The sequence below is a fragment of the Staurois parvus genome, unplaced genomic scaffold, assembly GCF_062004578.1.
Source record: "Staurois parvus isolate SC_StPar_1 unplaced genomic scaffold, SC_StPar_1.0 ptg000401l, whole genome shotgun sequence".
Taxonomy (NCBI): domain Eukaryota; kingdom Metazoa; phylum Chordata; class Amphibia; order Anura; family Ranidae; genus Staurois; species Staurois parvus.
Window position 1 is genome coordinate 19850 of NW_028318197.1, and position 14214 is coordinate 34063.

Sequence of the window (14214 nt, forward strand, 5' to 3'; positions counted from 1 at the left end):
CACACTTGCTTGGGTGCCATTCATTCTTAATGGAGCCTCAAACACAGTGCGATTTTGTCGTGATTGTCACATATCAATTGGTGCGAAATGCATCTCGTGAAGTTTGAAGAACAAATACACATTCGTACTAACTTTGATAGATGTAGCATTAATCCGATGCTGCATCTGTCTGCCGCTTCCCCTACACCAAAGACAGAGTGGTCAAAGACCCCTGATCGCTCAGTTCTCAGTCTTTAGTGAGCAGAGAGCAGTGACTGGCAGTCACCAGCTCTCTCCTCTGCCATTCTAGCGCTTACTGGAGCGCTGGGTTATGGAGAAGGTGGGAGTGGTTGGCTTAGGCTTTCAGCGGCATGCTGAAGAGCTAGAGGCAGCTGCTGGTCAGCTTCTGGGTGGATCCCGACATTAAAAGTCTAGATCTTTCCAGAGCATGGACTGTCTCCATGATGTCAACTGACAGTGGATTTTAGCCTGCTTTGGCCCTACCCCTCCAACTTATTGAATTTGGTAGCTCAAAGTGGGCTAATAAGAGGATTCCCAGTATGCAATTCAATCCTCTCAAGCATGCCATACAAGGCTCAGTTTTTTGTGTTCAGTCAGCAGTTGGAGGTGGATGCGGAAATACTCCCCCCGGTGTCATTGCATTCTGACAGCGGGACTCCTCCATTGCCAGAATGCACTGATCAGCGCTGCAGCTGATCAAAGCAAAATTTTCTAGAAAGCCCGTTGATGAGAAGCTGATTGTTTGATCGACTTTCTATGTACAGAAATGGCCAGATGGAGCAAAATTTAGTCAGTCCATGCTGAATTGGCCAAATTCCAATCCATCTATGGCCAAATTAAAGTATAAAAACTAAAGGAATTTTTTTTTCTAGTTTTGAACAGAGTGGATATGTTTAGAACGCCTGTCAGATGTCTATTGATGGCTGTGGTTCCATTTACCATTATCATTGAAAATAAAAGAAAATCCCATATTTGGGGTTGTCCCTAGAGAAATGTTCCAAAAGGAGACACTAGTTCTTGTGACCTGGTGGGGCGGGGGGGGGGGTAGGGGAATTTGGGTCAAGTGATTCTTTAATTTGCAGAGATTTCCTCTAAATTCCTTTTTTGGTTATGGGACAGGAAGTCAAGGTAGATCTCAGTGGGACACAGATGGTAAAGAAAAAAAAAAAAAAAAAAAAACACAAAAAACTGAGTTTCTAACCCTCCCTCACAGTATCCAAAATGAAAATACATTTGCCTATAGTGCTACTATACAGTATGAAGATATTAAATCACCTTAGTGGCTTAGCTATCACGTACAATCATAAATATCAACCAGATCAGCGAACAGCGCTCATTAAAATCACCTAATAATTTTTTTGAAAGATCAAAAGATTATTAATGTTTCCAATTCTAACTACCACCTTCATACATTAAAAAGTACACACACCTATCCACCACTTTGTTACTGTCTATCAACAGTAACAAACATATATTTGACCACTAGTACTCCAGTTAGGTTCACCATGTTTTTACATCAGGTATCCCATAAGAAAATAAAGGGGGATAGAAGAAAACCAATTGTCTTACCCATTGCAGATAAATAATGATTGAAGGCCTGGCACGGAAGGCTTGGTGTCTGGGTGGCTTTGTCACAGTACACAGGTGCAGGACTCACTTCAAATGAGAAGTACCCACTAGAAGTTCTTGAAAAATGGGATGCTCTTCTTAACAGTATACACTGTGGGGATCGGTTGGCATATAAATTCGGGCTGTAAGGTGTACTAGCCGAAGAGCTCCCTCCCTCATCAGATTGGTGTCCTTGTAGAGGGCTAACTCCTGAAGGAGCCTCTATTCGGGGAGGTCTGTGCGGAGTGCGTCTGTTTGGCTGTATCTGATCTTCCTCAGTGCACTCCGAGTATAGCACCGGTGGTGGTTTGGCCATTTGGTCTTTTTATCTCTGTAAACAGAAGAAAATGGCATGCTAAGATGTTATGGCTTTAGCAGATTGACCAAGTGCTTAAAGTAGCATAATCCAATTAGTTTATGTACATTAATCAGAAATCATCAAGTATAAAAAAGGACAGATCTCACAATTCTGGAGGCTAATAAATATAATATATCATAACTTCTGTGATAGCCAAGGCATAGAGCTTAAATGATGCAATTTCCATAGAGATTTTGTATCCAAGTTAGAAAAATAAAAAAAGGACAATCCCGTCCTCAAAGAAGACCTAAGGCGGAGCTCCAATCAACATGTAAAAAAAGCAGCAGCTACAAAAAAAAAAAAAACAAAAAACAAAAAAAACAAAAACGTAGCTGCTGACTTTATAAAAAACAGACACTTACCTGTCCCTCAATCCAGTGCCAGCACCTTAAGTGTAGGCACCCAGCTATGACAGCTTGCAGCTTCACAGCCGGGTGCCTACTGCTCATGCGCGAGTAGCACTGTGTCTTGTAAATGGTTCTGTAGTCTCCTGTGACCATTCATGTGCCCCAAAAGACTACGGAGAGGGGGGTTGGGGGGTTGTGGGGACAACTCCCCCCCCCCCCCCCACCTCTCCAAAAGGCACCAGTCTTTAACAGGGAGCAGGGAATGAGGCCTTAAAGCGGATTTTTTTTTGGTAGAGCTCCACTTTAACATTTTGGAGGTCAATATGTGTCCATCTTATAGCTGGATCTACCTTCTAAGTTCCTATCATTTGCCTGGGAGCAAAAACCAAGGCATCAGATATCATTTAAATCATTCATATATGATGGTGCTCTGTGATTGCCATTATATCCATCTGGGCAGGCTTATCTTTTCCAAAAGAACATATATTACAGTCTGATCTAAAGAAAAGATAAATAAAATCTTTTTTTTTTTTTTTTTAAATTTGAACATTACTTCAGTCTTGGAATATGCATGTTATCAATAAGTATTCTTTTTGTGTCCTAGTGTTTCAAAATCATACAAGTAATGCCAAACTATATGTAAGGGCTAATACAGCCATGATAAAGCATTATAAAAGCTGAATATGTTCAAACATCTGATTATTCTATTTCCAGGGCTTAACAGCTCAGTCGGATTAAAATACATCATGTTTGTAATACTCACTGAAACAATGTCGTTAAAAAGTAGATTTGGACACATCTATTGTTCTACATGCTATGAATAACTGGAGAAAAGAAAACTACTTCTACAACTTTACAAGAAGCCAATATACTGCGTAGCACAACTCCAGCAGCCAAGTTCTCTCACGTTTCCCCATATTTATTTTTTTCACAGCAATTTCCTCTTTTCTTACAATTCAGCCATGGTGGGAGCTAGATTTCACAGTGGCAGGAAGACGATGACATTCTGTGCCTCTTAAGTGTGATGGCACAGCCTCGCCAAGAAGCACTGATGCTCCATATTAGTGTGTAATACATACATATATATATCACACATACACACATTATATGTGTGTGTGTGTGTGTGTGTGTGTGTGTGTGTGTGTGTGTGTGTATCTATATCACACACACTTTTTTTTTAATGGAGTTATTGCAATTTTCTACGGTTAGATGAAAGCTACTGCTTCAGATTTCACAGCAGATTCAAAACAACCCCAGGCACAAAATTCATATGTGCCGATTTTACCAATTTTTACCTAGTTTACTATACCACACTTAATTGAACCTATCCTTAGATGTGCGTAAGGCAACCAAATAATTTATAAAATCTCTGTCAAATGTCAGGGACGGCACCTTTAGGTTAGCGGCAGTCAGAATGACAGAGCCGAAACACAAGCTGCACTTTTTAAGAACATATTTTTAGTCATCTGAAAGCCACTGAAAGCGCAGTATTATTACAAAGTTGCCACAAGTGAAAGTCCTATCAGGATTATACATCCAGATAAGCATCGGGCAACCAGACCTTGCAAGTTCAACAGGACTTGATTCTAAACAGTTATTCCTGAAGCACATGTAAATTAACTTTGAGTCACTGAAACCTGTATCAAGAAATACAACACAGCGGAATCCTCTGGAACAATAAACATCCTAGATATTTAAAATGGAACCATACATAATTAAAGAGCTATTGTGCAATAAAAAAAAAAAAAAAAAAAAAGAATTAAAACATACATTTCTGAACAACTAGGAAGCAGCGTTACTACCGTTTGGTCAGTTCTACATGTCATCGAGTTAATAGATACGGCATTCTGATTTGAATAGACAGACACTGCCAATCTTTGCTTATGACAGTCACTAGTAGGCTAAACATGGCAGGGGTTAAACGTTCTGCCATGGAACAGGAAAATCCCTACATACACAGTCCCCGAATGCTCTCCTCGGTTATCATGTCAGGTCATGTCTGCACACTAAGGACACATTGTGACAAGTTTTGCACAAGACCTCCTCTGCTTGATATTAAGTGTCCTGGGTGGCAGTCCGGCATGCCTGTGTATATCAGTCCTTGACAAACAAGACGATGCACAGCAGTTGTTACAACACCACACTAATCCAGTCTTCGCACCAGCCTGGTGAAGACAGATCCTGCACACGACTCCATGCGCGGCTTTTCTATATCAAACTTGGCTTGGTTTTGCAGCTCAGCGAGCGCGTTTTGCATCTTCGGCTCTAAACAATCACTGGAGTAAAAGGCTGAAGTTGGCTTCGGTCTGTATCCTTAAGGGTTGCATCAGCAGTCATGAAATATTAATAGTCTGATTTTCCAGGTCATTAAAGGAGAGGGTGTGCTGAAATGTGAACAGCGCCTGCTGTGGTTGTAGTGACTGCAGTGATTCTCTGGCGAGTGAGCTGGCAGTGCTCCCTGTTCCAGCCCTATTGTTCTGCGAAGTGCTGAGCGCAGCAAGTCTAGATCTGGGAGAGGTTTGGCACGGACTGTCGGAGTTGTAGTATAGTGTGTCACAATAGGCTAATAGTACTGTGAGGGCGCTCACTTCTCATTTCACTGGGGAGGGGGAGGGGGGGGAGCTTTCACCTATGTACTGACACAACAACGCAGCTCACAAATGCAATGTTATGGTCGTGTTACAGTGCACAAAACAAAGTATACACAACATAAACAAACCCCCCTGTGATTGTAAACATCACAACTTCTAGATCACTACTCCGTTCTACAAACCTCATTCACAACTCCGCTTGTCATACTTATACAATCCTCTTCTAGAATGTTGAAGGATCTTTTTATTACTTAAAGGCTAATTGGCAATCTACCGATCACCATCCTCATCATACACCTCATTTACAAGTCGGCTTCCTATACAGGAAGGCATTTATTTTTAGGCTAATTTTCCTGATTTCTGAGGCTATTTTCATACCAATCTGCAGCAAAAATGCATATGTGTGTTTGCTGTGGATGCAGTGCTTTGTTTTTTTTATACAGGATATGGGATTAAAACACTGCACCAAAAACACTGGTGTGCTTCCCAATCATTTCAATGGGGAGGAGTGTATTTGGTGTGGGTTTTTTAACCGCACCAAAAAAGCAGCAAGCAGGATTTTAGGTGGACCTGTATTGGATGAGCATGAAGAGTGCCACAAAATTACATGGCCACGAGGGGTTTTTTTAATGCAAAAGTGGAAAAAAAAAACCACGCAGATCAGTGTCAAAGCAGCCTAAGGGTTTTGCTATTCTATATAAATAATAATAATAATAAAAATATATTAAAAAAAAAAAAAGGATACTTGGAATTCTACATAATCCACAAGTCAGGATTCCAAGTGGAAAAAAAAAACTACTACACATACATATAAATATACATAAAAAAATAGAGTAAGTCAATTTTGGATGCAACAAGGAGGAGTCAGGGCTCCACATCTCTAAAAGTCTGACTTCCATTACTATTTACTAAGAAAAGCTGAGGGTATACAATCAGTGGTGACTGCAGGACATGATCATGGAGGGGGGGAGGGGGATTAGTAGTTTTCTAGGATTGTTTACACCAGATGCAGTCAGGTGCGTTTATAAATGCCGTACAACACACTTGTAGGAAAAGTGAATATATTCCAGTGCAAAAAAAAAACCAAAATACAGCATGTTACTTTTTTTGCACGTCAAAAGCATCTACAGAAGTGTAAATGCAACTTAGTAAAAAAAAAAATTCCAAAAAGCGCCCAACAAACGCAGAGAGAAGGCAGGGATGTGATGTAAATGAGTCCTAATGGGGGTGATGGGACCCCTCTCCAGCCCTGAGGACCCCCCCCCCATATATACACCTCCTCCTCCCCCCCGTCCCCGGGGTCAGGAAGGAGCTCAGTGTCCCTCCAGTCTTTGTTATGTGTCGGTCGGAGTACACAATCATAAGAGGAGGGTGAGAGGCCCGTACACAGCGGAGAGGAGCGGGAGAGATCCCTGTCAGACGCCGCCGTACTCCCCTGTGTAGAAGATCACAGCGGTGCCCTGGACTGACCCGACCCTATCATGGCCGAACACTGGATGACAACAAGAACACGGCGCCGGCACCACTTACATTACAGCCCGGGATTCATGGCCGCTCCAGCCGGGAGAAGGAGGTACAGGAGGCGGTGAGCGGAGGGAAGGCCGGACGAGGATTCCTGAACTCAGCACACAGCGGCCGCAACAACAACACAGTGCAGTCCTCCGAGCCGCTCCAGTTCGAGTCCGCCAAGGAATAGTTTGGCTCTACGAAGTTTCTTCCTCCAAAAACCATTGTGACGCGAGGAGGCCCGCCCCGCTGCCTTCATTGGTGGAGTCTCAAGTCTCCACCAATGAAAATCTTCCAGGCCGGGAAATCCCCTCCCGTGATCTCATCCCTGAGAAGACCCGCCTCCTCCCTTGCTTGAGACGCGCGCGAATTGTTTACTATTTTTTTTGTGTTCTCTCGCGGCAGCAGGAGAGGCTCGTGCAGGGTCACGTGTGAGGACGCACGAAAGTCCTCCGAGCGAGCGGAGAGCGAGACACCCTTTGTGTGCCGGGCGGGGGCTGTTATAGGTCGGGGATAGCGCCCGCTGACAGCCTCTCACCGGCGCCGGGTTACTTCTATATTACCGGTTTTTGTCACATACCGTGACCCACGGCTCATTACCTGTCAGGTATGTCCCGGCATAGAGCAGGGCACCTACACACCGACATTAACTTCTGGGTCCTATCAGTCAGCTAGGTCATTGACCTCTATTACCCGTAGAGTCTTCATAGTCATACAGCACCCATAGACCTCTATTCATTTCCAAATCCTTTCAGTCTCATGGAGCACAGCTCCCTCAGACCTCCGTTACCTGCTAGTCACGGAGCACAGCTCCCTCAGACCTCCGTGCCTACTGGTCACGTAGCACAGCTCCCTCAGACCTCCATTACCTGCCTGTCATGGAGCACAGCTCCCTCAGACCTCCGTGCTTATTGGTCACGTAACACAGCTCCCTCAGACCTCCGTGCCTACTGGTCACGTAGCACAGCTCCCTCAGACCTCCATTACCTGCCTGTCATGGAGCACAGCTCCCTCAGACCTCCGTTACCTGCTTGTCATGGAGCACAGCTCCCTCAGACCTCCGTTACCTGCTTGTCATGGAGCACAGCTCCCTCAGACCTCCATACATTCTGGTCATACAGCACAGCTCCATCAGACCTCCATACCTGCTGGTCATGGAGCACAGCTCCCTCAGACCTCCATACCTTCTGGTCATACAGCATAACTCCCCCGGGCCTCCATTACCTGCTAGTCATACAGCACAGCTCTCACAGACCTCCATTACCTGCTGTTCATACAGCACAGCTCTCACAGGCCTCCATTATCTGCTGGTCATACAGCACAAGCTCCCTCAGACCTGCATACCTTCTGGTCATGGAGCACAGCTCTGTCAGACCTCCATTACCTGCTGGTCATACAGACCAGCTCCCTCAGACCTCCATTACCTGCTGATCATTGAGCACAGCTCCCTCAGACCTTCTGGTCACAGCTCCCTCAGACCTCCGTTACCTGTCTGTCATGGAGCACAGCTCCCTCAGACCTCCATACATTCTGGTCATACAGCATAACTCCCCTGGGCCTCCATTACCTGCTGGTCATACAGCACAGCTCTCACAGACCTCCATTATCTGCTGGTTATGCAGCACAAGCTCCCTCAGACCTCCATACCTTCTGGTCATGGAGCACAGCTCCCTCAGACCTCCATACCTTTGGTCATGGAGCACAGCTCCCTCAGACCTCCATACCTTTGGTCATGGAGCACAGCTCCGTCAGACCTCCATTACCTGCTGATCATTGAGCACAGCTCCCACAGACCTTCATTACTTTCAAAGTCCTGTCAGTCATGGAGCGCAGCACCAGTAGACCTTCATTAGCAGACAGTCATAGAGCAGAGTACCCATAGACCTCCACTATCTTCCCTTGGCATTCTCAGTCACACCCTGAGCTCAGTGCCTCCTCACATCGGTCCTGGCCCACCTCTGTCACACACTGGTGTATCTTTCAATTCTCCCTCATATAAATGGACTATCCCTCTGTTGGTACCAGATCCCTCTCTCCCCATTTCTTCTCTTTTTGTTTAATGTATAGATCTCTATAAAAAGTGTACCATCCAAAACATATATAATGATGGCTCTTTATTTCCCCCTCCTGGTCTGTTTAAAGCTGAGTATACATGTACTGAAGTACAGCCAGTTCAGCAGGAACCCTCATCTGTTCAACAGAAGACAGTCCTTAGACTGGCTTCTGTCCAACGATAAAGGTGGAGAATTAGCATTCGATCAGCAGTGCAGCCAATGGCTGCAGCGCTGACCTGTGTATTCTGAAGAGCAGAGTCCCTGCTGACAGAAAATAAAAGCACAGCTGGGGAGATCCCTACATTATCATCGCTTGTGTGGATACAGGGAAATATAACATTGAAAGTGTTTCATTATATTTGTTTGATAGGTCCAAAAAAAACAAAAACAAACATTAATCCTGCAAGAAAACATTTGACCAGATAGCTCCCTGTGTTCTCTGCTGGTGCTGACTGTTATCAATTAACATTGTTTCTGGTTCTCTCTGTGGACTACAGAACACCTCCCACCTATATTATTGAAAAGAGGAGTGGGGGTGTTCTGCAGTCACATAACACTTTTGGGCTGATTTACTAATGATGTGGACACTGTTGAAACAATAAAACACGTAAAGATTTATTTCAATCATCCAATTATGTGAAAAGAAAATCTGTTTAATTATTTCATCTGCACATAATTGAATAATTAAAGTAAATCTTTACACCACTTTTAGTGTGAACAATTTCAAACCTGTTATTAAAGTGCTCGAGTGAGTTAATTCTCACTTCAATTATCCAATCATGTGAAAAGCAAGTTCCTGTTTACTTATTCCATCTGCACATTGGATAATTGAAGTGAATGTGCCCAAAATGTATTGTGTGAGAATTATCAAGTCCTCTAGTAAATCAGCCTCTCTATGTTCTAGGTGACAATGTCCATTGCGATCAAGAAATGTGCATGAGAACAGCGACTCTTCCAGGTCTCATTAGCTAAAACAGCAGTGGGAACCATTGGCTCCCGCTACTATCAATCACAGCCAGTGAGCAAATGAGGAGAGAGTGGGGGGCAGGGCTGAGCTGCGCTCTGTGTGTGGATATATATTGTGCAGAGCAATGGCTTGGGAGCAAACCTGCTCGGGTGCCCCCCATAGCAAGCGGCCTGCTCTGGGGACACGTGGCAGGAGCCAGGAGCACCAGTGCGGGAAGAGGAGGATTGGGGCTGCTCTGTGCAAAACTACTGCACAGAGCAGGTAAGTATGACATGTTTATTATTTTTTTAAAAATGCCTTTAATATCACTTTAACAGTTTCCCGACCATCCTATAGCAGATATACTGCTACAGGGCGGCAGGGGTGCGCAAAATCACGTATATATATATGATTTTGTGTTTCCAGGTACGCCGCATGTGCGAGCGCCCTACCCACACCGCCGTTCGCACCTGCGGCTGTCAATCACCGGGTCACGGCCGGTGATTACCGAGCATCTCCGACGGGGAGGAGGACTGCTTTGTTTACTAACATTCCTCCTCCTTGTCAGCTCCGGCACACTGCTCTGGATGGCTTTGCACAGCACAGCCATCCAGAGCAGTGTGCTTACTGTGAAACCCACACACACCGCCCCCTATGTAAAACACTTCCTGCACACAATTAACCCTTTGATTGCCCCTCATGTTAACCCCTTTCTGCCCAGTGCCATTAGTACAGTGTTAGTGCTTTTTTTTAGCACTGATCACTGGAGATGTCAGTGACACCAAGTCAGTTCCCCCCAGTGTCAGAATGCCCGCCGCAGTCCCGCTATAAGTCGCTGATCACTGCCATTACTACTAAAAAACCCCCAAGAATTCCAGTATCTATACTGCCATTTGTAAACGCTATAACTTTCATGTGATGTTATACATTACGAAACCTTGTTTCCATTCTTCAAATTATTATATTTGTTATTTTGAAAAGCAAATATAAAAAATAGTGGTGGGAAAAAAAACAATGTGTGGGTTTACCTAATTATTGTTTGTTAGTTCTTCATGATCCATGTAACTGGGGCCATGGCAGGGGGATGTTCATTGCCTACATACTTTGTATCATAAGATGTTTCTTTCTCTCATGGTGGAAAGTATGCATAGTGATCAGTGTACTACATGAGTAAAAAATGTTCACTCGGGGAATAGGTTGAGCGCCCAGCACAGTCAGAAAACTGACCATGCTGTGCTCTCATGCTTAGTGGGGTCAGTTTTGAATAGGAAAGTAGGGAGACTGTCAAGAACACCAGGAATTTCACACAAAGGAAGCAATACACAGAGAACAGAATCCTTTTTCATACAAGTACATGGTACCACGGGATTATATCAGGGATATGAAGTGTTGGGTTTACAAATTCCTTCAGTGTGAGCACAGGTTCATAGTATTCAGGGTTGCACTCTACAAGGGCATTTACCCCAGAGCTTAGTGAATGAGGTAAAGCTCTGCTAACTTATGTACAAGCAAAAAAATTTAATTTTCACCTTGCTAAGTGAAGAAGCTGCAGCTATATTCAGTCATCCAATTGTGAAGCTAAAAATCCTCCTCTCAGGTTCGGGCACCCTATATTAGATATTCAAGTTATTCACTTAGCTCTGTGGATATTTGCTTCCATAACTGAACATTCTCAGCTCCTCTGGTAAATCATCCCCATTGAATACTGGACTCCAGATACCCATTCCTGCACCTCCTGCCAGTCAAGGAGCACAGCACCCACAATTACCTTCTGATTTCTGGTCCTTTAAGACTGGCCATATAGTCTACTATTTTCTTGTACAATTTTCCTTTAGATTTACCAAAAACTATATAATAGGAGGTCAAACCTAAACAATACTTTCAATTTGTATCCAATCAGGCAGGACCTTGCACTTCATAGTTAAAGGTGAATCTAAAAGAGATTGTACAGAAGTTGTATAATGTACAGCCGGCTTAAGTCGTGTAGCACAGCACCCATTATCCGTACAGCTCCTTCTATTCCCTTTCCCTGGCTGGTCCTGTCAGTCATGGAGCACAGCACCCGCCATCACCTCTCATGGAGCACGGCGCCCACCATCACGTCATGGAGCACAGCGACCACCATCGTCTCTCATGGAGCACGGCGACCACCATCGTCTCTCATGGAGCACGGCGCCCACCATCGTCTCTCATGGAGCACGGCGCCCACCATCGTCTCTCATGGAGCACGGCGCCCACCATCACCTCTCATGGAGCACGGCGCCCACCATCACATGTCATGGAGCACGGCGACCACCATCGTCTCTCATGGAGCACGGCACCCACCATCACATCTCATGGAGCAGGGCACCAGGGGCAGACTGACAACTCATGGGGCACAGCGACCACCATCGTCCCTCATGGAGTACGGCACCCACCATCGCCTCTCATGGAGCACGGCACCCACCATCACCTTTCAGGGAGCATGGCGCCCACCATCGCCTCTCATGGAGCACGGCGCCCACCATCGCCTCTCATGGAGCACGGCACCCACCATCGCCTCTCATGGAGCACGGCGCCCACCATCGCCTCTCATGGAGCACGGCGCCCACCATCGCCTTTCATGGAGCACGGCGCCCACCATCACATCTCATGGAGCACGGCGCCCACCATCGCCTTTCATGGAGCACGGCGCCCACCGTCGCCTCTCATGGAGAGCGGCGCCCACCGTCGCCTCTCATAGATCACGGCGCCCACCGTCACCTCTCATGGAGCACGGCACCACCATCACATCTCATGGAGCACGGCACCCACCATCACATCTCATGGAGCACGGCACCACCATCACATCTCATGGAGCACGGCACCCACCATCACATCTCATGGAGCACAGCACCACCATCACATCTCATGGAGTACAGCACCCACCATCACATCTGCCTGGCCAGTCCTACCAGTCATGGAGTACAGTTCAGTCCTGTCAGCCATATAATGTGTAAATATTACCTGCCTCCATCTGTCGCACAATCCCCTGTGGTCGCCATATCGCAGTGAGCGGTCACACATGGACGTCACCCTGCTCCTCCGCTGTCACACAGTGAGTGCCGATCACTGGCTGCTTCCTGGTACAGCTCAGCCCGTCCACACCCATCACCGACTTCACAACGCCCGGCCGGGCTGCCACTCTATATCCCTATGGCAACCTTTTCAATTATTAAAATGTACCCCCCCCCCCCCCAAAAAAAGGGGAGGAGAGCCCGGGGCAGATCATGACTTCTGTGTGATGAGTGCAAACAAGGACTAGACAGGGAGGTCGGTGACCCCAATGTAAGTGTATACATCGTATATAGAGCGAGTATACAGAGCGCACGGGGGGGGGGGGGGGGGGCTACAGCCCCCGCCCAGACACATCACTGACTTCCCCCCACATCCACATCACTGACACCCACCCCCCCAATACACATCACTGACAATGCGCCCCCCCCGTATTGTAGCCCTCCAGGCTAGATTGTGTAGCATACAATGTATAGAGAGGACTGTCTGTGATACACTGTGGTGACACAATGCAGACTGACAGCCCCCACAGAGGGATCTATTATAGTGGATTGGGGGGGGGGGGGTTACAGATAAGTAGGATGCTCGGTTTGCAATGAAAGTTACATTTTGTAAAATAATTTCTCCAGAGTGAAGTTACATCTCACCCAATCAGGTGCAAGGAAAGTAAACAGATGTATTTCTGCTTGCACATGATCGGATGATGGAAGTCAGCAGAGCCCCCCCCCACCCTCACGAAGCTGAAGGGGGGGGGGGGTTCCTGTACACAAACGTGCAGATTCCAGTGCAGAGTGAATGGAGCCCCCCATCTGCAGGGGGCGATCTCTGTGTATATACATCGCTGTCCTCCGATCCTTGTCCTCATCACACCCTGTGCAGGTACTCGGGGTACACAGCTGATCATATGGGGTACACTGGGACCCAGTCCTGTACACCCCCCTCACCGGGTATACAGTCCACAGCTGGGTGATAGGAGTCCCGCCACTTCCACCTGCCGCACTCTGCTGGGACTTGTAGTTCCCCTCCACCGATCACCACATTCTTACCGATGTGTACCTATAGCCGTACGATCGGGTATTTGGGGGGTCATCGTCCGATATTCAGATATTGTCCTTTTAAGTCTTTATGTAAGTAAACACGCTCTATGTGACTTTGTATTCCGATGAATCTGGTGTGATCGGCTCCTGTATTGTGGGGATGTGTGAGGGATACACGGCTGTGTCTGATGTCCTCCAGTCTATGATATCATGGATCGATGACAGATCTCCTCTATAGATCGATCGGTGTAAAGATGATCGATCACACGGCTCGCAGGATCTGATCGTTCTGTTTATTGTCGGTATAGTAAGCTGAGCTCAGTCGATGTATATCGCAGTCGTGGAGGGACCCCCCCCCTTCCCCCTTCTCTCCTCTGTCCTCCTTGTATGTATGGAGAAATCTGCAGAAGTGACGATTACACGATCAGCGATCATATCCCACCTTTCATCCCACTTCTATATGATTGAAGATCGATCTACAGGGAAAGCAGTCATACAAAAATAATTTGCAGATCTCGTCTTATATACAGAATAGATAGACTTCTTCCAGGTTCACCTATTTGGGGGTGTCACCTGTATGGGGGGGGCTTGACTATAGTTTGTATTAAAATATGTCTCTTCATGATCTGAGAAGTCGGCAGATTGTGTGTATATGTATGCATTTATATATGTGTGTGTGTGTGTGTGTGTATGTATGTGTATATATATATGCATGTGTGTATAAATGTGTGCGC

General features: G+C 46.1%; 1 protein-coding gene across 1 annotated transcript; it reads right to left on the reverse strand.

The window, feature by feature from the left end:
• Nucleotides 1-1569: 1569 nt before the first annotated feature.
• BCL2L11 (BCL2 like 11) lies at nucleotides 1570-6579 on the reverse strand (the record flags this gene model as incomplete). The annotated part of the gene is made up of 2 exons (XM_089686486.1): nucleotides 6435-6579; nucleotides 1570-1939 (listed from the first exon to the last, which is right to left on the reverse strand). A coding segment is annotated over exon 2 (355 nt), but the record flags the coding sequence as incomplete, so codon positions are not given.
• Nucleotides 6580-14214: the final 7635 nt, after the last annotated feature.